We start from the raw sequence: 24,937 nt of genomic DNA, 5'->3' as shown, positions 1-24,937 counted from the left end.
TTCACAGGTGGCTCAGTAAAGCAGAGAATCCACCTGCCAATGTAGGAGACACAGGTTCTGTCCCTGGTTGGGAAGATCCCCTGGAGAAGGAAATGGCAACCCACTCCAGTATTCTTGCCTGTGAAATCCCATATGGATAGAGGAGCCAGGCGGGCTACAGTTCATGGGGTCACAAGATTCAGACACAACTTAGCAACTAAACAACAAGGAAAACAACAATGACTTCAAAGTACTGTTTGGTTCCTCTGGTCTGCTCAAAATAATTCATAAAGACTTTTTTTTTTCAGTTGTTTTTGTAGTGGTTGGCATGCTCTTATTGTTTTGAGGCAATCTTAGAAATGACCAGAAAAAAAGGAAATCTTGCCTTTTGTGTCCACATAAATTGACCTTGAGGACATTATGCTAAGTGAAAGACAAATACTGTAAGATCTCATTCATATGTGGAATCTTAAAAAATGAAATCAAACTCATAGATACAGGGGACAGATTGGTGGTTGCCACGGGTAGGGGTGGGCAATATAGGTAAAGGGAGTCAAGACATATAAGATTCCAGTTATAAAATAAATAAGTCATAGAGATATAATGAACAGCATGGTGACTTCGTTAATAATTCTCTATTGCACGTTTGAAAATTGCTAGGAGAGTAGATGTTGAAAGAAATTTTGCATCACAAGAAAAAAGAAATTCTGTAACTGTATGGTGATGGACTTATAACTATTTTACAGTATATACAAACATCGAATTATTTTTAATTAGCAAATTACAAATAGAAGGAAGCTCCCTCGTTCTGATGAAGAGCATCTACAAAAGCCTAGAGCTAGCATCATCCTTAGTCAGATATTGAAACTTAGCCCCGTAAGGTTGGGAACAAAGCAAGGGTATTCACTTTGACTATTTTTGTTCAGTTAAGTAATAGATTTTCTAACCGAGATAATATTAAGAAAAATATACAAAGCGTTAAGATTTTAAATTAAAAAGTAAAAGTCATTTGAAGATGACACGATTATTTATTTAGAAAATCCTAAAATGTCTACAAGAAAAATACTGTGTCAAAGAAATGTAGTGCATTGCAAAATACAAGGTCAATATACAAAATGAAGTGCATTTCTATGCTATAAGCAACAATTCAAAATTGAAAATTTTTAAATTAATTTTATAAGTACAACAAGAAACCTAAAAACTTCTTGTTTTTAGAAAAGAACTTTATAAAGGATGTACAAGATCTCAACGCTTAAAGCTACAAAAACATTGTTAGAAGGAATTAAAGAAAATGGAAATAAACGATTTTTTTTTTCAGTTAGAAAACTCACTATCATTGCAATGAAATACCACTTCATACTCACTAGGATAGTTATAATCTAAAAGACAGATAATAACAAACGCTGATGAAGATGTGGAGAAATAGGAACCATCCCAATTTACATTACACTGGAAATGTAAACTGGTAAAGCTGCTTTGGGAAAACAGTTTGGCAGTTCCTCAAAAAGTTAAACATAGAGTTACCATGCATGCGTGCTGAGTCACTTCAGTCATGTCCAGCTCTTTGCAATTCTATGGACTGTAGCCCACCAGGCACCTCTCTCTGTCTGTGGGATTCTCCAGGGAAGAATACTGAAGTGGGTTGCCATGCCTTCCTCCAGGACATCTTCCCAACCCAGGGATCGAACCTGCTTCTTTTACATCTCTTGCATTGGCAGACAGGTTCTTTACCTCTAGCACCACTTGGGAGTTACCATATGATCCAGCAGTTCCACTCATAGTTATATACTAAGAGAAATGAAAACATATGTCAGTATAAAAACTTGTACATGAATCCTCATGACAGCATGGTTCATAATAGCTAAAAAATGGAGAAAATCCAAATATCCATCATCTCTTGAATGGATAAACCAAATGTGGTGTAGCTGTACAACAGAGAATTATTCAGTTACAAAAAGTAATAAAGCAAGTTCATCTATGTAACTTGCTGCAACATAGATGAACCTTGAAAATATTAAGCGAGGTTAAGGGAGCCAGACACAAAAGAACACATAAAATATGATTCCATCTATATCAAATGTCCATAATAGCCAAATCCATGGAGACAGAAAGTAGATTGGTGGTTGCCAGGAGGTGCAGGGAGGGCAAGAATGGATATGGGCTTTCTGTTTGGGTTGATGAAAATGTTCAGGTGTTGGTTACACAACTTTGTGAATATACTTAAAACCACTAAATACACTTTTAAGAGTAAATGTTATGTGAATTTTAGCTCAAAGTGCTGTTAAAAAAATTAAATAAAATAGGGGTTAAAATTAGCTGTTTTTCAACTATAATCTCTTTCCTATATGGCAGTAACTCTTCCCTAGAAATGCTTATGACTACATGAAAGGAGCAGCCTAACTTGCTTACATTCCACTGGTCTTTGTGACATCAAAGGCAGATACCTTCCCAGGAAACTATAAGAATCCAATGACGAAGAGTACACCAAATAAAGATGCTATAATCTGAAATCTGTCTCCTACTAGAAAAAAAGTGATTCCTCTGAATCTGAGACTTAACAGAACTGAAAGTATCAAAAGAGCAGCTCTCTGAACATTATCAGTAACAGGTTCCATCCATAGGACACTTGAGGGATCATATACTACCATAGGTCAATCCCATTTCAACAAATCTTTGCCGGTAGAAATCTCAGTGTAACCAAATACTTCTAAAATCTCAATAATTTAAAATAATAGTAGCCTATACATAAGATAGGTAAGTAACAAAGACCCGCTGTATAGCACAGAATTATATTCAGTATAATAACCTATAATGGGAAAAATCTGAAAAAGGAATAAAGATAACTGTATAACTGAATCACTCTTCTGTATACCTGAAACATTGTGAATCAACTATATTTCAGGGTTTTTTTAAAGAGTAATACTTCAGTTCAGTCACTCAGTCGTGTCCGACTCTGAGACCCCATGGACTGCAGCACACCAGGCTTCCCTGTCCACCACCAACTCCAGGAGCTTGCTCAAACTCATGGCCTTTGAGTCGGTGATGCCATCCACCCATCTCATCCACTGTCATCCCCTTCTCCTCCTGCCTTCATTGCCCAGCATCAGGATCTTTTTTAATGAATTAGTTCTTCACATCAGGTGGCCAATCGCCAAAGTATTGGAGTTTCAGCTTCAGCATCAGTCCTTCCAATGAATATTCAGCATTCATTTCCTTTAGGATGGACTGGTTTGATCTCCTTGCAGTCCAAGGGACTCTCAAAAGTCTTCTTTAACACCACAGTTCAAAAGCATCAGTTCTCGGTGCTCAGCTTTCTTTATAGTCCAACTCTCACATCCATACATGATTACTGGAAAAACCATAGCTTTGACGAGATAGACCTTTGTTAGCAAAGTAATGTCTCTGCTTTTTAATATGCTGTCTAGGTTGGTCATAGCTTTTCTTCCAAGGAGCAAGCGTCTTTTAATTTCATGGCTGCAGTCACCATCTGCAGTGATTTTGGAGCCCAATAAATTAAAGTCTGTGACTGTTTCCATTGTTTCCCCATCTATCTGCCATGACGTGATGAGACTGGATGCCATGATCTTACTTTCTGAATGCTGAGTTTTAGGCCAGCTTTTTCACTTTCCTCTTTCACTTTCATCAAGAGGCTTTTAGTTCTTCACTTTCTGCCATAAGGGTGGTATCATCTGCACATCTGAGGCTATTGATATTTCTCCCAGCAATCTTGATTCCAGCTTGTGCTTCATCCAACCCAACATTTCACATGATGCACTCTGCATGTAAGTTAAATAAGCAGGGTGACAGTATACATCCCTGACACACTCCTTTCCCAGTTTGGAAAGAGTCCTTTGTTCCACGCCCAGTTCTAACTATTGCTTCTTGATCTGCATACAGATTTCTCAGGAGGCAGGTCAGATGGTCTGGTATTGCCATCTCTTGAAGAATTTTCCACAGTGTGTTGTGATCCACACAGTCAAAGGCTTTGGTGTAGTCAATGAAGCAGAAGTAGATGTTTTTCTGGAACTCTCCTGGTTTTTCGATGATCCAACGGATGTTGGCAATTTAATCTTTGGTTCCTCTGCCTTTTCTAAATCCAGCTTGAACGTCTGGAAGTTCTTGGTTCACATACTATTGAAGCCTAGCTTGGAGAATTTTGAACATTACTTTGCTAGTGTGCGAGATGAGTGCAATTGTGCAGTAGTTTGACATTCTTTGGCATTACCTTTCTTTGAAATTGGAATTAAAACTAACCTTTTCCAGTCCTGTGGCCACTGCTGAGTTTTCCAGTTTTGGTGGCATATTGAGTGCAGCACTTTCACAGCATCATCTTTAGGATTTAAAATAATTCAACTGGAATTCCATCACCTCCACTAGCTTTGTTCATAGTGGTGCTTCTAAGGCCCACTTGACTTCACATTCCAGGATGTCTGGCTCTAGGTGAGTGATCACACCATCGTGGTTGTCTGGGTCATGAAGATCTTTTTTGTACAGTTCTTCTGTGTATTCTTGCCACCTTGTCTTAATATCTTCTGCTTCTGTTAGGTCCATACCATTTCTGTCCTTTATGGTGCTCATCTTTGCATGAAATGTTCCCTTGGTATCTCTAATTTTCTTGAAGAGATTTCCCATTCTATTATTTTCCTCTATTTCTTTGCATTGATCACTGAGGAAGGCTTTCCTATCTCTCCTTGCTTTTCTTTGGAACTCTGCATTTAAATGGGTATATGTTTCCTTTTCTTCTTTGCCTTTCTCTTCTCGTCTTTTCTTAGCTATTTGTAAGGCCACCTCAGACAACCATTTTGCCTATTTGCTGTTTCTTTCCTTGGAGATGGTCTTGATCACTGCCTCCTGTACAATGTCACAAGCCTTCGTCCATAGTTCAGGCACCAGATCTAATCCCTTGAATCTATTTGTCACTTCTACTGTAAAAAATTATAGTAGATGTAATAAAAATGATAGTGCAATAAGAGAAATGGGTTAGCCTGGAATTGATTGTAATGGCCTATGACCTATATATGTTATTGTCAATAGGTTTAATTTTAATACAGTGTAGCCAGATACTAGAGACAGTGCAGTGATGGTAACTCCTAGATGAATAGTGAAAAAGCAAAATACTGTTACATTCAAAGTTTACCACTGGCATCTATTTTGAGCATAATATCCTCCCGTGTATTATAGAGACCCCCTAGCTAAAGTTCATTATCTAAAAGTTAGGTCACTTGGGCTAAATCTGCTTTCCATTATATTAGTAATCTTGTATTCTTAAAAGCCAAAAGCAATGTGTTTCCTCTTTTTCTTTAATAGATGCTGTGAGAGAAGTAAGAAAATATTCCTCAACTCATACTATTGAGAAGAGCTCAGCCAGCAGACCTGCTGCCTATGAACATACACAAATGAAACTCTTCAGGTCTCAAAGAAATCTTTACATTTCTGGATTTTCATTATTTTTCTGGCTGTAAGTTTTCTTTTAAGCACAATTTTAGAACATGATTTATGTTTCTCATTTTTTCTACCTACAGTATAGATTTTTCTTCTGTACTGTTTAACACAGTAACATCTTATTTGAAAGAACTCAGATGGCAGACCCAAATAACAAATAATAATCCTGGCTTGTAGGTTTAATAGGCCCATAAGGTCCTGCAGGATCTCACCCCTGCTGCTCTCTGGAGCCTCCTCTTGTACTCTTTTCTGACACATAAACCACCGTTGTACCCACACTGTCCTTTGCTGCTCCTTAACTCAGTCATTCATTATTGCAACAAATATTTATTGAGTTCCTTTTGTGTACCCAACTCCTTCCTACTTCAGGGTCTTCACACCAACTTTTCCTTCTGCCAAAACACTCTTCCCTTCCTTCTCTCCCTGGTTAATTTCTACTCATCCTTAGCTCCTTTCTCAGGTAAGCTGAGACCTGTGACCATCATTTCTCCAAAGTAGGTAGGTCTCCTATTGTACACTCCCATAGAATGTGTAGTGTGTATACTTTTCTTCCAAGTGTCATTTAATTACTCATGGTTGTAATTAAATACTGTTTTAACTCTCGCCTCCCCAACTAAAGCCTAAACTCTTTGAGAGCAGAACCATTGTCTTGTTTCCAGTTATATCCTCGATATATCCTCGATGCCTGGCATAGTAATTAGCACTTAGCAGTTCTTGAATTGGATACTTGAAGATAACAATTACTATTAGTAACAATGGAGGTTACTCATCAATACAAGTAGGAGAGTAGTTTTTAGGTTTAGCCAGCCTTCCACAATGCTCTTTTTATTTATTTATTTTGACCAAGAGGCATGTGGGATCTTATTTCCACAGCCAGGGATTGAATCCATGCCCCCTACATTGGAGGCACAGGGGCTCAAGTGTTAACCACTGACCACAAGGGAAATCCTGCACAGTGCTCTTTACATAGCAGATTTTGAACTGAGGGGGATAATTTCTTACTGGCCCTGCCACAATGTCCAAAATTCTCTTTCTTCTCCTCCTGGCCAAAGTCCTCTTCAGAGAAAAATAAGTAAGTCCCACTGAACCCACATTCTAAAAGTTAGTCTTCTGGCAAAAATTTCAAAGAAATGAGACACAGGCTTCTTTTAACTAGGACTTGGATTATGTATTTGTCTTCTTTAAACCCTGGAGGAGGAAATGGCAACCCACTCCAGTATTTTTGCCTAGAGAATGCCGTGGACAGAGGAGCCTGGCAGGCTACAGTCCATGAGGTCACAGGGAGTCAGACTTGACTGAGTGACTGAACACACACTTCTTTAAACATCCTCCCTTGCTTAAATACTACCACACCCACACCTGAAGGGGAGTTACTGAATAATTAGTGCTTAAATTCACAGTTCTTGGGGATTAGTCTAGTTATACACTACTCTGACATTTTTTTTATTTTCTTAGAGTGTTGAGACGTCTGGTTACCCTTATCACTCAGCTGGCAAAAGAGCTGTCAAACAAAGGAGTACTTAAACGTCAAGCAGAAAATATTAACCAGGCTGCCAAAAAATTCATGGAAGAAAATGAAAGACTGAAACGGGTATTTAAATTTTTTTTTTTAAAAACTGGTGTAAATGTTTTTTGGTATTCCCAAGGGGTGGTATATTTTTTTCGGCCTCAAAAAGAGCATTTTTATATTTTATAAGCAGAAAATGACCATAAATAACAGAATTCTACAGTATGATTGTTCCAGAAGTATTTTATTATCTTTAGATTTCTGAGTTCTCACGGTTTCCCTCAGTAATAGATTAATGCCATTGGACCTACTTCCTGTGATTCAAGGAGAAAAAGTTCTGAGAATATGAATTTTAGTTCCTTTATTACCGTTAATTTTACTTTATAACATAAGGCAAGTTTTAATAAGTCTCTCTTAAGTTTCCATTTCCCATTCAGTTAAATTACAATTAAGACGTTGTGTGTGTGTGTGTGTGTGTGTGTTTCTTTAAATGATGTTTATGTAAGAAGCAGAGAAAAATAGTTGATATAGATTGAAGATGGCATATAATATTTTCAGTCTCTTAATTTGGGTTATGTTGCTAATAATTCTTTGAGAACCCTATGCTGTCTTTCCCCTGCTACTCAGGGAGAGTGAAAATCATTTACTGATGTTTTCCATGTTAAGTAAAAAGAACAAATGAGAAAATGGAAGATACAAAAATTACTTTGGGTATTTTTTTTCTTAACTTTAAAATTTAGGAGTCAGATCTCATAGCTTGAGTGTTTTCAGTTCATGTTAAGCCCTATAACCTGTAAGTTTTCCTAAGTCTGCCTCTTAGGGAAAAAAGTCAAAAGAACCATTCATAAGTGAAACATTTTTTTAAATAATTCCTAACATAATGCAATAAGATTATCTCCCTATTACAGATTAATGAAGTGCAATCAATTATAAATTACATCAAATTATATTTATATAAGGGCTTCCCTGATAGCTCAGTTGGTAAAGAATCCTCCTGCAATGCAGGAGACCCCAGTTCAATTCCTGGGTCGGGAAGATCTGCTGGAGAAGGGGTAGGCTACCCACTCCAGTATTCTTGCACTACCCTTGTGGCTCAGCTAGTAGAGAATCCACCTGCAATGCGGGAGACCTGTGTTTGATCCCTAGATTGGGAAGATCGCCTGGAGAAGGGAAAGGCTACCCACTCCAGTATTCTGGCCTGGAGAATTCCTGGACTGCGTAATCCATGGGGTTGCAAAGAGCTGGACAAGATTGAGCGACTTTCACATAAAAAGTGTTGTAAATCTAACAGTAGAGAATTACCCAAATCCTAAAGCCCAGCCTCTTACAGAAAGAACTCTAAGCATCACCTTTTATTCTAAAAGAGTTACCTATTAACTAGAACAATATAAAGCTCTCTAAAACTATTGTTGTTGTTCATTTGCTAAATCATGTCTGATTCTTCGCCACCCCATGGACTGCAGCACGCTGGGCTTCCCTGTCCTCACTGTCTCTGGAGTTTGCTCAAACTCACGTCCATTGAGTTGGTGATGCTATCCAGCCAACTCGTCCTCTGTCACCCCCTTCTCCTGCCTTCAATCTTTCTCAGCATCAGATTTTTTCCCAATGAGTTGATTCTTCACATCATATGGCCAAAGTATTAGAGCGTCAGCTTTAGCATCAGTCCTTCCAATGAATATTCAGGGTTGATTCCTTCAAGATTGACAAGGTTTATCTCCTTGCTGTCTAAAGGACTCGGAAGAGTCTTCTCCAACACCTATTAAATAAGGGAAAACTCATTGCAAAAAAAATAGTTTTGATGCTACAGTATCATGGACACCTGTTCAAAAACCCATGTTTTATTTATGATGTCTGCCTTATTACCACTACACAAATAGGATTCAGAAATGTTTCTTTGGGTAGATTTTAACAGCATCTTTTAGGGAAACATTTAAAGAATAAGCACTGGTTTCTATTTTTACTTTTTTTTGTTCTGTTTTGAAAAAAGCTTTGGTCCATAGACGTCATGTAACTTTCAATTGGTCGTTAAGCTGTGTCAGTGTTTCTGTGTTCAGAGACAAACAGTATGTCACCATTGTTTCAGCAATACAGTCAGACTTATTTTGTACGTTAATATTATTTGCTTCATTTTTTGTCCTTTGATCTCATTTTATAATGGTAAAAACATCTCTTCATTCTCTATAAGAGACACATTATCTAGTGGAAAGTGTTTTACCCTAAAGTTCAAGAGATTTGGGTGCCAGTCCCAAATCTGCCAGTAATTAATTAGCATTGTGATCTGGGGCAAGTCACCACATTTGTTCTGGGTCTCAAGTTTATAAATAATAGCTCACATTGTTCACAGGCTTTACAGTAAGGTATTAACTCTTTGAGTTGTTGCAACCACCCTAAGAGGTTGGTGCTGTTAATATTTGCATTTTATAGATGAAGAAATGGAGGCACCGAAAGGTTAAGTGACTTATATAAAATCATTCCACTAATAAGAGACAGAACTAAGGTTTGAATCCAGGCAGGTAGCCTTCCTCTACAATCCACACTCTTAACCACATTGTTTTGTTCCCTTTGATCATATGCTAGCCCATGAAATGACTTGCAGATGGTGCTTGGGACCCCGTTCTGCTATGAGACGGGGTGAAATACTTATGAAAGACCAATTAACTTGTATATGCCTGCTTTAAAATAACAGTGATGGAGCTTTACTGCTTACTTGTTTTTTCCCAGCTGCTTACCCCGGTGGGATAAGGTGGGCAGGACAGTTTACATGTGCGTCACTGTAGCTGGTAGCTATAGCATTTCAGATTCCCCGGCTCTTGGTCTTCCTCCAGCATTAAGTTACACATAATAATAATTCAGTAATAAAGTTGAACAGGTTTATAGGTGCATTAGTGAAAGCTTATTTACAAGACCAACACCAAATTCAACTTTTCCAAGTCAGTGGCATATTAATTCAGGCAGTCAGTGTAAGCTTTCCTGTAACTCATTGGTTCTCTTCCGATTTGGATAATCACTGAATACTGTGCGAAATGAATTCAAGTGAAGTATAGCAAGGATTGTGTTGAAGTGGTCAACAGACCTGTAGAATTCAGAGGGATTTTTTTTTTCCTAGTCTCCGCTCTTAAAAAAAAAAAAAGTTTTTTTTTAAAATGTTAAAGATATGAGACTTCTTCAGTTTTAGTAAGTATTTCAGTTCTTTATCTCTTAAAAAAATATTCTTGGGATGACATATTCATTTGAGTTTCAATCCCTCCTTTGGATCTGCCTGATCTCTGTTGTAGCACAGCAGTATTGTATTTGATCTTGTGCTACAGTATTTATGTTCATCTCATCGTTTCCACTAGCCTGAGTTTGCTAAGTTGCTTCAGTCGTGTCCAACTCTGTGCGACCCCATAGACAGCAGCCCACCAGGCTCTCCTGTCCCTGGGATTCTCCAGGCAAGACTACTGGAGTGGGTTGCCATTTCCTTCTCCAGTGCATGAAAGTGAAAGGTGAAAGTGAAGTCTCTCAGTCGTGTCCGACTCCTAGCGACCCCATGAACTGCAGCCTTCCAGGCTTCTCTGTCCATGGGATTTTCTAGGCAAGAGTACTGGAGTGGGTTGCCATTGCCTTCTCCTCACGCCTGAGTTAACCTGAGAGCAAAAGATTGTATTTCTGTTATATTTTAACTCCTTATACTACATAGTATTGTAGAATATTTGCTTGTAGTAGTAGCAGTGCTAAGTAGAACTTCCTCTTGTTTTGTTTAATATATCAGTGTTTTAATATGTCAGTTTACATTAGGAAAGAAATCACCCTACAGTAGAAATTCTTTTCTGTGTCAGTCTATTTTAAATTGTCCTGAGTTAATTTTTTTTTTTCCTGACTGTTGAGGTTTTCTGTATCAAATTGCTGCCTTTTTACTTAGTCAAATAACCCATGTCAATATGTACATGTTCTGTTTTTCAAACATTAATTTAACATCTTTAACTAAACATCTGAAAAAGTTCTTTTTAATGTCAGCTACTTACTTCTATTAACACTGATGATTTCCATCCAGGCTATGAAATTTTTACCCCATGATGTTTTTATTTTAATCAAATATTTTACTATTCAGATCTTAATTTTTCTTGCCTAGAAAAGATAAGCTACAAACATAAAACAAACACTTTAAAAGCCAGAATAGATTTGAAAATACAAAGAATATTATGAAAGATTAACTGGATAAAAGTAATTTGGAGACCATTCAATGTAAATTAGGTAGAATTGTCCAAGCATAGAGGTGGCCCTGTCATACTCCACTTCTCCATTTCTATCCTGAAAACATGTGTTTTTCTTACAAATCATCAGTATAAAACTAGTCTGAGTAGACCGCTCTGCAGTTGTAACATAAAGGCTTTCCAATTAATATTATCCTCAGAACTATTTTTTTCCTTAGATTAACATCACATATTAAAGAAAAGATATGTTTTATCTGAATACTTTTGAAAATATAATTTTAATTGTAGCCCAGCCAGAAACTCTTGTTATTTTCATTTCAGAGGTTTCAATCGTAGAAAAACTCTGTGTGTGTGTGTGTGTTTGCCAAAAACCAGGTTTCTGTTAACAGAAGTTTACATTGTAAAAAAGTATGTAGCACTAAAAAGGACAAAGAATAAAGGCCAATAATTTAAAATACGATATTTAGCTCTTTTCCTAAAAAAATGTCTGTCTATTACAATCTAAGATTACTTCTTTCTATAACTGTCTTTTCTGATAGCTCTTGAAAAACTATGGCAAGGAAGAAGAACACGTTTTGGAAGCAGAAAATAAAAAACTAGAAGAAGACAAAGAAAAACTGAAAACTGAATTAAAGAAGGCTTCAGATGGTAACGTTGTATGCCTGCACAAAAGTAGAAGTATCATATTTTATGCTGTTAAACTTCACTGCTTTTGCTAAAACAAAACCAGTGGCTACATGTTCTTCTGGCTAAAATACCAAGGGTGACCTATTTACAAATTCCTGCTCAAATATGAAGATAAAACATTGTTTCAGCCAAGAGAAACATGCTCTGTTTTACAGACAAACATGTAGGTGTTTCAGATCTGTGTTGTAAATACAAATGTTCCTGCCTTAGCAAAAGACCTATGTTCCTGAAAAGTTGCTTGTAAATACATTTGGAAAATTATCACAGTTTTTCATCATAGTACATTGCTGCTAAAAGAAGCAATGACAGGGGAAAAGTTTTGGTTATAAGATAAGGTTATAATATTAGGGCTTGAGATAAGCCCTAATATTTTCTACCTGCCAGATATAAGGAAAATGTTCCTTGAAAGAAGTGATATGGACAGAGTAAGCCACAGACTGGGATGTCAGTAGAGAGTTCAGTGTCTGATTCCAAAATACATTGCAGTAAGGACTTGGGGTAGGACATCCCAACTCCCATTTCCCTGAAGGCAGCTATTTCTTCTGCATTTTTTGTTTTTTTGAAAAACAGTTCTTTCAGTATCTTCTTATTCTTAGACAAGGAACAAATTATTATTGCCTGCAGCTGCATAGCACTGAAAAGTTCTAAATCTGATGTCATCCAAGAAACTGCCTCAAAGGTGATGGCTTGACACCTGAGCAACATTCCAGCTTATGACAGATAGTCCTTGATGTTGTCCAGATACTGGGAACCTCTCAGGCAGAGTCAAGATAGTGATCAATGCATAGGCCTTCTCCAATTTCAGATCTCTTCCACTGCTTTGTGTTGGAAATAAATTGGAAAACATTCAGTAATTGAATAAAAAAACTTTATGCCATTTGTAAGTTTAGATTTAAAAAAAATAGGCCTCAGTGTAATTTTCTGTAATACACCTGGCTATTGTTGATTATGTATATTGTTTGGACAGAGTTGAGTTCATCAAGATGTATTTGCATTTGAAATGGAAAGCCTGAAGATAAAAGTTAATTGCTTAAAAAAATCTGTAGGGTATTTCATCTGATATAAAATGTATAGTCACTTTCCTACTTCTTATTTAAAGTAAAAAAAAATCATTTAGAAGCAGTAAGTTAAAAAATAATTTACTCTTCCAGACAAAGTGGTAGATGGTGTGTTTGGTATAGTATAGCTCAAAATTCTAAATCTTCTCATAGTTGTACTTTTGGCTCTTCTGCAGTTCCAAATAATTTGGAACACGATCACGAAGTTTTAACATTTGTATGAAAATAAATTTAGTAATCAGACATTTCAGAAGAGAAATAGTGTTCTTTTTTTACCCAACACAAAATATTGCTGGTAATCCTTCCGAAGAATGTAAGGGACTATTTCCAAAACACCTTTAATTAGTTTAAAAATTATTTTAAATTCCTGCTTTTTTTTAATATCTGCCAAGGATCCTTTTCCTTTAATTGTAAGCAGAGTAGGACAGAAATAAAAGGCAGAGAAGAGGAGGTTGTGTGCCATACTACCTCTCTTAACCCTGGCCAGCTTAGTTTTTTCCTCCCTTTGCTTTTTAAAAAATCCAACTCATGTATTTTGAGTTTTAACTTCACAAGTCAGATATATAACCCTAAACTCAGTGTTATTTTGAGTGATATAAAGAAGCTCAATATTTCTTTGACAATTCAGATGTTTGGAGAAGATGAACTCTTTTATAATGTAGGCATTTTGTTTATGATCGGATAACAAGTGATTGCAATTTTCCTATTTGAAGTATAGACTGCAGAACTACTTTCAAAGTGAATCAAGGTGGAGGTAAAGCAGATTTTACCTGTTTGAGTATGTTCTGTTTGGTTTCTGCAAGGAGTGTAGTATTTTATGAACACAGTTTATTTTAGATAACATTGGTACTGACATTGAGAGGATCCAAGTTCTATTTCTAATGGAGGTATAACCCTGGCTGTGTTCTCTTGACCTATACTAGTCAAATTCATTAAGACAAGAACTAAGAAATAAATTAGTAGTTCAAGGTATGGATGAGTTCAGCAGCACAATGCTTTGTATATAGTACCATTCAAATAATATTCATAGATTTCTAAAAACTGAGAGCATTAAGACTGATGGTGCTTAAGAAATGTTTCAGAAAGTTCTCTTATATTTAAAAATTGAGTAGAAAGGCAGTGTGGTATATTTTTTCAAAGAGGTAAATAGAATATTGTCCTTATGCATGGTCTTACCCTTAGTGTTTCTTTATAATCTTGGTGAAACATTTTCTCCAAATATATTAGTGGAAGTAAAGCACAGATACAAATGTCTATTTAAACTGATTCAATCCAAATTGGGAAAGTATTATTCTGAAAGCAGTATTAAGAGCAGTCACTCTATCAGCAGTGCCAAAATCTCCATCAGTTTTCAAACACCAACTCAGATTTTTCACCAGTTAGTTAGTAAATGACCTGTGCTCCAGTGCAGTCATATGACCCTAGTGAGCCAAAGGAGAGCATGCATGTCCCCAAGCATCCAATTTACACTCAAGACTAACTTAGTCAGGTGTAAGGACCTGATCTGTCATTTTTAATGATCTGTTTAATGGTAGCTCTGATGTCCCAGTGTGTGGAGTAATTGGGAAAGGGCACTGCCATGAAAAATGAGAACTTAAGCTCTGAAGAATTTACAAAGTTCACAAGCCCTCACAATAAAAATAGACCTTGTATGTAGCAGAAAACTTTCTGATATCCAAGGAGATTGACTTCAAAAGATTCTTCCCAGGAGAGCTTCCCAGGATTTATTCTTAATACCTTCTCAGTACTGATTCTTAAAACTAGAGGAAATATGTATCATTCAATCATTGCATGCATCCAGGCAATGATTTTAAGTGTGGTTGAGTTGTACATGAAAATGTCTCTTCCTCATTCCTTTAGGAGCAGAAGTATCCGTCGTATGCTACATTGAAAGTTCTCAGGGCTGGCAGTCTAATAATAGAAGTTGAGTACTAGTGTATGTCTCCTACATAAAGGGAAAAGAAAAAAAAAAAAGTGACTGAGACAAATTCCTTGACCCTGCCATTATTCTTTCTTCTTTGATCTTCCCTTTCTTTTTCTTTCCATCAGCAATTTTGGGGGGAACTATTCAAATAACATTCATTGTAAGGTTGAATGTAAGAATCTGCCACATTGCAGATGAATTCTTTACTAGCTGAGCCACCAGGGAAGTCCACGAATGCTGGAGTGGGTAGCCTATCCCTTCTCCAGCATATCTTCCTGACCCAGGAATAGAACCAGGGTCTCTTGCATTGCAGGTGGATTCTTTACCAGCTGAGCTACCAGGGAAACCCATTCAAATAACCTATTCATTGTAAGATCATTTAACATGGAGCATAACTGTCCTTAAAAAGCAACCTATTGAGGATAAAGCAAATTTTTATTTATTTTTCTTCTAGTTTTATTGAAATATAATTGACAAATGGCGCTGTATAAGTTTAAGGTGTGGGATTCCCAGGTGACTCAGTGGTCAAGAATCACCTACCAGTGCAAGAGATGCAGGAGACCCCGGTACAATCCCTGGGTCGGGAAGATCCCCTGGAGTAGGAAATGGCAGGCTACTCTAGTATTCTTGCCTGGGAAATTCCATGAACAGAGGAGCCTGGCAGATTACAGTCCATGAGATCACAAAGAGTCAGACACGACTTAGCAACTGAGCACATATCATGCAAGTTTAAGGTGTACAGTTTAATAATTTAATTTATCGATACATGCATCATGAAATGATCATCACAATGTTTAGTGAACATCCTTCATCTCATTACAAAATTAAAGAATAGAAAAAATTTTTTTCTTGTGTTGAGAACTCTTAGGATTTTCTCTCTTAACAACTTTCAAAACTAAAATACACCAGTGTTAATTGTATTAATCATGTTGTACATTACACCCCTGCTGCTGCTGCTGCTGCTGCTGCTAAGTCGCTTCAGTCATGTCCGACTCTGTGCGACCCCACAAATGGCAGCCCACCAGGCTCCCCCATCCCTGGGATTCTCCAGGCAAGAACACTGGAGTGGGTTGCCATTTCCTTCTCCAGTGCATGAAAGTGAAAAGTGAAAGTCAAGTCACTCAGTCGTGTCTGACTCTTAGCGACCCCATGAACTGCAGCCTATCAGGCTCCTCCGTCCATGGTATTTTCCAGGCAAGAGTACTGGAGTGGGGTGCCATTGCCTCCTCCACATTACATCCCTAGAGCTTAGTTATCTTATAACTGAAAGTTGGCACATTTTGACTGCCTTCCTCTAACTCCGCCTCCCTCCACTCTGCTTTCTTTCTATGAGTGTGTTTTTGAAGTGTAATTGACTTACAGCACTATACTAGTTCCTTTAACACAACATAGTGATGTGATGTTTTAAACATTTCAAACTGATCACCACAGTAAGTCTTATTACCATGTCACCATACAAAGATAACACATAATTATTGACTGTATCCCCCACACTGTACATTTCATACCTGTGGCTCATTTATTTTGCAACTGAAAATTTGTACTTCCTTTTTTTTAAGTTTCTTCTAGGCTTCTCATTATTATTATTATTATTGTTATAATGTAGGATGCAGGATCTTAGTTCCCCAACCAGGGATCTGACCTGTGCCCCTTGCAGTGGAAGTGCTGAGTCTTAACCACTAGACCACCTGGGAAGTCTAGAAATTTGTACTTCTTAATCTCCTCACCTGTTTCTTTCTTCTCCTTAACTTCCCCCTCCCCCACCCCCACCCCTGGCAAACACTTGTTTATTCTCTATATATAACTTCGTATCTTGTTATGTTTGTTCATTTGTTTGTCTTTTTTATTGCACATAAAAGTGAAATAATACAGTATTGGTCTTTCTCTGTCTGACTTATCTCACTTAGCCTACCTTCTAGGTCCAACCATGTTGTAACACATGGCAAGATCTCATTCTTTTTTATAGCTGAGTAATAATAGTATTCTTGCCTGGGAAATCCCATTAAAAGAGGAACCTGGCAGACTACAGTTCATGGTATCACAGAGTCAGACACAACTTAGCAACTAAACAACAACAACAAATATTCCGTGGTGTATGTTTGGGTGCGTGTGTGTGTGTGTCACATTTTTTTTACCCATTTATCTATTGATGTGTAATTAGGTTGTTTCCATATCTTTGTTGTTGTAACTAATGCTACAGTGAGGTACATGTATCTTATGTTCTCTAATTGGTGTTTTAGTTTTCTTCAGAGGAGTGCTATTGCTGGAGATAAAGCAAATTTTAAACGTTACTCAAAGTCTGTACAAGTAGAACAGAAACTGAGTGTAAAGGCCCCATTCTATGTACCTAAGTATTGGCAGCATATAACGGGGACCTTAGATTTGAATCAGGAAACAGAATCTTCTAATCCTATTTAAACTTCAAGTTTATTAGCTAGTTATTTTATTCAACTCTCAACTAGTTTACTCAACTCTGGATAAATGCTTCCATTTCACCATGGCTTACCTTGAAAAGAAATAACATTCTAGCATTTCCTTTTACAGACCAGTTTCTCTACCCTTAGCATGTTTGAGTTTTGTGTTTTTTTTTTAATCATCATCCTCTAAAGCCAGTAATACACAAGTCATAGCTAACATGGGGACCAGAGAGTGAAAATAGTTGAAGTGCTTTACAAGAGAAACTGAAGATCGAGATAAGATAAAATTACAGAAAAATTACTATTCTGTATATCAGTAACCCTGTATTTCTGCCTCTTGAGTCTTAAACAAGAATAAGACAGATTTAAAACTGTGGGGTTTCTAGTTTCTTGCAAAGTAACTGTTTGAGCCATCTATCTAGCTAAAAATAAATTCTCAAAGTCCAAACTAAGCATATCTTACAGTTGCAAATTCTTGTGGGTGTAAACGCAACTATCTTTAACTTGCACTTATATCAAAGCCACCATCTTATTTTTAATTTTGCAGTGCTTTTTAAAAACTTTGTAGGTTTAGTCATATTATGTTTTTTGCTTTATGACCTTTTAACAAATGTTTTTATGCTTTGAGTAAGAAAACACATGTATTTTCTCCTCTGTTTACTTATCTGGAAATTTCTGCTTCTTTAATATCTCCTTCTTTTCCTTTGAAGCAAAGTCCATATTTTTAAAAAATAGCATAGATTATTTGATGGATATGGCAATAGACTATATGTTATTAACAATACATCAGTTATTTAAATCAAATAAAATATATGACCCATCCCTTTAGTCAGCTTTTAACTCTTAGGTTGTTTTTTTAATTTTTAAATAAAGGGTATATTGCCATTGATTAGTGTATATTATCTCTACATGCAGTTAGCATTATTATCAAACCAGAAGAAGGAGACTTTCTTGCTGTGGACTATTTCCTGGAACAAATATGTCATAGTGATATGTTCTCCTGCTTGGTTCCCTGTCACATTCCCATTTAGTTGTAATGTTTTCCATTTTGTGAGCTTCTTATCTGCTGGCAGGCCCTTTTCATGTAAAATAAACTATATAATTGTTATACAGTGACCAAGAGGAATAGCTCCAGGGAAAATAGTGACTGAAGACCTTCATAGCATTGACAATGTGTGCTGTGCTTCATCACTCAGTCGCGTTCGACTCTTTGTGGCCCCATGGACTGTGGCCCACCAGGCTCCTCTGTCCATGGGGATTCTCCAAGCAAGAATACTGGAATGGTGCCCTCCTCCAGGGGATTTTCCCAATCCAAGGATCAAACCCAGGTCTCCCACAATGTAGGCAGATTCTTTACCATCTGAGCCACCAGCGAAGCCCCAGAATACTGGAGTGAGTAGCCTATCCCTTCTCCAGGGGAACTTCCTGACCGAGGAATCAAACTGGGGTCTCCTGCATTGCAGATGGATTCTTTACCAGCTTAACTACCCGGGAAGCCAGCAAGCATAAGTGATGCTACCTGAAGAAAAGCTTTCATTAGCTCTACAAAGGGGCATTACAGCAAGAGAAAATATTCTTTTCCCTGGAGAGCTTATAACCTTGATGAATGGATCCAACATATATACATGAAGTGACTACAAATTATTCCTTCCTCTGTGTGACATATGAGTTAGTTTACTGAAAAAAAAAAAAAAACTGGAGTAGAGGGTGTTAAATGCATACCAAATAATGGAATGTTCAGATGATTAAAATGTAATCAAGCATAATTCTCTGAATATGTTGATAGACATATTGATTGAATCAGTTTGTTTCAGGTTTATGTGTAATTGCCGCATGCGGTACAGAAATTAAACTGGACAACTCTGCTCTAAAGATACTTTCAAAATGGATGGGAAGCATTCAGCCAGGAAAGTGAGCTGAAAAAGGAAGAAAACCTCTCCTTCCTAAAGCAAAATCTCATTGCAGCATCCTGTATCTATATAGTATTTGTTCTTTCTATAAGAAAAATAGATAAATGGGGAACTTCTTAGGCAGTTTCTTAAAATTTCAAGTGTAATTTGAGTCCTCTCCTCTCATGTTCTGCTACTTTATTTTATAGTTCTTTTGCATAAATTGATAATCTAAGAGAATCTGATAAGACTTACAAGTGTGTTTTAGTTTAGGGATCAGCAAACTGTGGCCCATGGGTCAACTCCAGCTTGCTGCCTTGATTTTAGAAATTAAATTTTATTGGAACAAAGCCCTGCTCAATCATTTACATGTTTTCTGGGTGCGGAGTTAAGCAAACTGGGCAGACGCTGCATGGCCTAGAAAGCTAAAAATGTTTGCAATCTGGCCCTTACTGACTCCTGTTAAGGGTCTTTAAATGAAGAATACCTTTTTCAGTATAAATGAGATGATATTGAAGAGATTGATTTCTGCTCTAATATATATTATTATAAAATTTGCTATACACCTAAGTACTCATTGAATGAATGTTGATCAGATAATTTAAGGAATTATGTATGCTTATATATAGTAAAACTATATATATATTTTTTATAGTCAGAGTCAATTGATTCCTTCAGTTCTGCATACATGATGATTTGTAAATCAGAGATTTCACGTGTTGCTTCTGCTTTCACATGAGATTGCTTTATAAAACATACTCTTCGAAGCAGTATATATAAGCTATACCTACACAGTGCTTTGCCTAAAACATACACCCGGATTTTCAAGTGCAAAACCAGCATATTTATATAATTTGTAATTATTCTTTGATAAGCAACAGAGCCAAAATTTTCTTAAATATATTTCTTAGCAACCTAACTTAAGATTCATGAAAGAAGTCTTTATGTATTTATTGTTTCTATTGCCAAGAGCATAACATAGCTCTGATTTTATTTATTAAATTATAAAGCCTGCTCATTGGTTCCTTGGTCCAGAGTCCCAGTAATCTTTATAAGTATCATCATAGCTTATTTCACCCACAAACCTCATTCATGTTCATAGTCCCCCAGAGGATAGGGGCAGGCACCATATACCTAACAATAGGTAGAAAAATACCTAACACACACAAAATCATTCATTTCCCCTTTCTCTCTGCATATGAAAAATAGAGCTATTTTTTGTTTTATTCATTAATGTTTACTCTTTAGTATAATTATTTTTGCCCCTTTGTTACCATTCCAAAAAATATCTTACTCCTTCTCGTGCGAAGCAAGCAGTCTTCTAAAGCATGTCACTCCTGTTAGTTTGGCAACTTCACTTTGCCACTAGAGTGTCAACACCATCAATTTGATTTGGCGTCTTCAGTGTTTAAAACTCTGTATTAGTTCCTGTTGCCCTTATAATAGCACTTCAGGAAGGCACACATGGTCTTCTGTGATCTGCCCCCAGCGTCATCTCCAGTTTTGCCAGCCCCACCCTTGTCCAGTCTTAATTTTAGGGGGGCCTGGCGTGCTGCGGTTCATGGGGTCACAAAGAGTCGGACATGAGTGAGCAACTGAACTGAACTGAACTGAACTCTATTAAATATGGGAGCAGGTAGTTGTCCTAACAGTGGTGTTTCATCATTTTTCTCCTTTGACCCTTTTGACTGCAAGTCTGTCTGCCTCTACTGCCCTCATCCTTCAGCTTCCCTGTCACCACCTCTAAGAAGCCTCCCTGAAACTGCCTCCTTTCAAGCTGGGTTGAATGGCCTCCTTCTGGACCTCCATAGTTCTGTGTGGATATGTATTTAGTAGTGTACTCTGTAGAAATTATTTTTCATTTTTTATCTTTGTTACTAGATTGTAAGTGCTGGGAAGGCAGCTGCTGCTGCTAAGTCGCTTCAGTCGTGTCCGACTCTGTGCGACCCCATAGATGGCAGCCCACTAGGCTCTGCCATCCCTGGGATTCTCCAGGCAAGAACACTGGAGTGGGTTGCCATTTCCTTCTCCAGTGCACGAAAGTGAAAAGTGAAAGTGAAGTTGCTCAGTCGTGTCTGACTCTTCGCGACCTCATGGACTGAAGCCTGCCAGGTTCCTCTGTCCATGTAATTTTCCAGGCAAGAGTACTGGAGTGAGGTGCCGTTGCCTTCTCTGGGAGGGCAGGGCCACATCTAAATCAACTCTTTGTCCCTAGCACACATACAGTATTCCAGGCCTGGTTGCTAACAGATACTAACAAATCTCACCCCCAAGTACTGATGCTTTCTCTTCCCTCCTTACCCAATTTAGACTTCAAGGTTCATCATAATTAGGCCCTTGCAAACTACTTACCTCCTTTCTCCTCCCATCTCCCCCCGCCCCCAACCCCCATCATCTATTTCCCTTGTGTCTCTCAAAGTCTGAGCTTTGGTGATAGTCTACTTATCCATCTACTTTGTACCTGCACACAAGCATCTCAACATGGCTGAAAGAACCAACTTCTTGTTTTAAATATACAGTCACTGCATTCAGATGGTCCCTAAACACTGTGACAGTCCTATTGCACTTCTCTAAATTCTTCACTTTTTCACTCTCCAGACCTGTTTTAGATCTTTTCATCTCACTTCTAAATTCTAAATCCATCCTACTTCATTGAACTCAGAGAATTAATTTAAAAAAATTCATCTTCTTACCACCAAAACTACCATCCTCCCCCAACTGGACCCAAACTCTGAATGTCATTGGGTTACAAGTTTTAGTCCCTCTTCTCCTGCTGTGACTCTCAACCCCATTATCCTTCTCAAGGGCTCTTGTTTCCTGCAATTACTTCCTCACCTCCTATCCCCAAAAATAAAAGTTAAAAACCTTTTGTTTCATATTCCTTCACTTACTGCCCCATTTCTCTGTTCTGCTTCATAGCAGACTTTTTTTTCCTTTTAACTTTTTATTCAGACATGATAAATTCAAATCAAAGAAGAGACACAGAAATACTACCAAGAAAAGCCCTGTAGTCCTCACTCAGTTACCCAAATGATAATGTCTTATATTTGCCCTATCCTTTTCTCTCTTCATATTTTCCTTATTATTTTTACAGTTTCCAAATGGTGATTTTCTAATTTCCTTATTCTCCATTTATTAAATGCCATTCTGTTGTTAAAGGAGGAGCTTTTTCATTTTTCCCACAGTTATTTATTGATTTGCCTATTTAATATCATCAGTAGATTTTATTTTAGTGTTCCAATTATCTCAGATTTGGCCAATGGGAGTCTTTTCAAGCTGGGTTCCCTATCATTTTGTCATGCCCCCATTCTGTAAGCATTTCCATTCTGGTGTAACTTTAGATATTCCAAGCTTATCTTGTACTTTTCCTCCTCCATCCTTTGAATCGTCCATTTCTCTGCTGCTGCTGCTGCTGCTGCTGCTAAGTCGCTTCAGTCATGTCTGATTCTGTGCGACCCCATAGATGGCAGCCCACCAGGCTCCCCCATCCCTGGGATTCTCCAGGCAAGAACACTGGAGTGGGTTGCCATTTCCTTCTCCAGTGGGTGAAAGTAAAAAGTGAAAGTAAAGTTGCTCAGTTGTGTCTGACTCGTAGCGACTCCATGGACTGCAGCCTACCAGGCTCCTCTGTCCATGGGATTCTCCAGGCAAGAGTACTGGAGTGGGTTGCCATTGCCTTCTCCAACCATTTCTCTAGTGAGCCTTACAGTGAAGAATGGTATATAGAAAGAAAGATCTGGACCCTCAGTGTGCTACTGGGGTGTCATTGCTTCTAGGTGCCCTTAGCAGACAGAACTGATGGTAGCTTAAATTTCACCACTTCAGAGAAACTTTCCCTGAGTACTCCATCTCTGTGTGGCTATATGTACTCCATCCTGGCACTCTGTTCAAACTTTCTGCATGATACTTATCACTTACTATTGGTTGGTTGGTTGGCTTCTTTACTGAGTGTCTTCCTCCCAGACTAGAAAATGAGTATTATGAGAACAAAGACCCTTTCACTTAGTAGAAAGTCTGATGCCTAGTAGGCATTCCATGTTGATGAATGGATAGATGAATGGATGACTCCCTTGCCTTACGGCAGTGTCATCTGTGTAACAGCTTCATCTTCTCTAGTTGTGAAGACTAGGAATTTTTGGAGGGGCTCTTAGGTTTCATGAACTCTTAATAGTTAGAGACTGGAAGAAACTTTCCTTCTTCATATTCTTGATGTAAATAGTAAAGGTTTATCATCATTGTTAAGGAGCTTAATTCTCACCACCCTTCTGTATTTGTTGTGCATACTGACTCTAATGTAGATTTCATAAAAACTATTTTTACAAACCCCAACTTTAAATCTCTTTAAGATGTTTATAATCATACTGTCCCTCAACCCTCCTCTTAAGTAACTTAAACCGTTTATATGTAAGACTTACTCATGAAGATGAAGAAACCTATACTTTTGTTATTCTTAAAATGTATTAAGTCCATGCTTTACTAGATTTTTTGCTTTTCTCTCCTTCCTCACTCCTCACTCAGTGACTTTTTTAATATTACCACTTTGGTGGGTTTTTAAAATATATAATAATTTTAAAACATCAGAAGATTTTACACTAAAGTTAAAAAATCATATTAGATAGGTTCTTACTAAGATATTATTTACAACCCAATGAATTTTATTATATCTTGTCCCATATATATGTATTTTGTGTGGGCTTTTTTCCCACTGTAATTTTTTAAAACTAAACTTGATGTTAGGATGTGTGTGCTGTGTGCCAAGTCGCTACAGTCATGTCTGACTCTTTGTGCCCACCAGGCTCCTCTGTCCATGGGATTCTCCAGGCAAGAATACTGGAGTGGCTTGCCGTGCCCTTCTCCAGGGGATCTTCCCCATCCAGGGATTGAACCTGGGTCTACTGCATTGCAGGCAGATTCTTTTACCATCTGAGCCACCAGGATAATTGAGATTTATACAAAAGTAGGCAATATAGTTGGAGAAGGAAATGGCAACCCACTCCAGTGTTCTTGCCTGGAGAATCCCAGGGATGGCGGAGCCTGGTGGGCTGCCGTCTATGGGGTCACACAGAGTCAGACACGACTGAAGCGAGTTAGCAGCAACAGGCAGTATGGTACAGAGAATTATCATATTCCCCATGCTCAGTGTCTCCTAATATTCATGTCTTACATTAATATGTTATATTTATATAATTAATGAATCAACATGGATATGTTATTATTGAAAAACTCCATAGTTTATTCAGATTTCCTTAGTTTTCACCTGAGATCTTTTTTGTACTCTAGGATCTCATTCAGGATACCATGTTACATTTAGTTTCATATCTCCTTAGGTTTTTCTTGGCTACAGTAGTTTTTCAGACTTATTTTTGAAGACCGTGACAGTTTTGAAAAGTACTGGCTTTTTGCAGAATGTTTCTCAATTGGAATCTGCTATTTTTCATGATTAGACTGGGGTTATGGGACTTGAGAGGAAAGTCACAGAGGTAAAATGCCATTTTTACTACATGATTTTAAGAATATATTATCGACATGATTTACACTATTGATGTTGACCTTGATTTTTTGGTTGAGGTAGTATTTGACACTACCTCACCAAAAAAAGTTACTTTTGTAACCCCTTATTTCCACAGTGTAGTCTTTGGAAGGAAAGTCACTATTTGTGGCCTAAGATTAAGAAGTAGTAGGGGGTTACACCCTATCTCCTTGAGGACAGAGTATCTGAATAAATGATTGAAGCTCTTCTGCACAGATTTGTCTACGTACCCCTATTATTTATATCAGAAAAACTCATGGATATCCACTTTATACTTCAGATTATAATTTAACACTACTTGTTTTGTTGCT

The 24,937-nt window shown here is 37.5% G+C and overlaps 1 protein-coding gene across 2 annotated transcripts in view; it reads left to right on the top strand.

Annotated features, from left to right (window-relative positions):
* Positions 1-24,937, top strand: part of BCAP29 (B-cell receptor associated protein 29) — a 47,927-nt gene that overhangs the window by 9,511 nt on the left and 13,479 nt on the right. For both annotated transcript variants that reach the window (XM_018047226.1, XM_018047225.1), the window contains exons 4-6: positions 5,287-5,437; positions 6,877-7,012; positions 11,661-11,769. In XM_018047226.1, coding sequence (XP_017902715.1) covers positions 5,287-5,437; positions 6,877-7,012; positions 11,661-11,769 — 396 coding nt within the window. The remainder of the gene's footprint in view (positions 1-5,286; positions 5,438-6,876; positions 7,013-11,660; positions 11,770-24,937) is intronic.

This window comes from Capra hircus, chromosome 4 (genome assembly GCF_001704415.2).
Source record: "Capra hircus breed San Clemente chromosome 4, ASM170441v1, whole genome shotgun sequence".
Taxonomy (NCBI): Eukaryota; Metazoa; Chordata; class Mammalia; order Artiodactyla; family Bovidae; genus Capra; species Capra hircus.
Note: the sequence above shows the minus strand (reverse complement) of the source record. Positions and strands in the feature narration are given on the sequence as shown.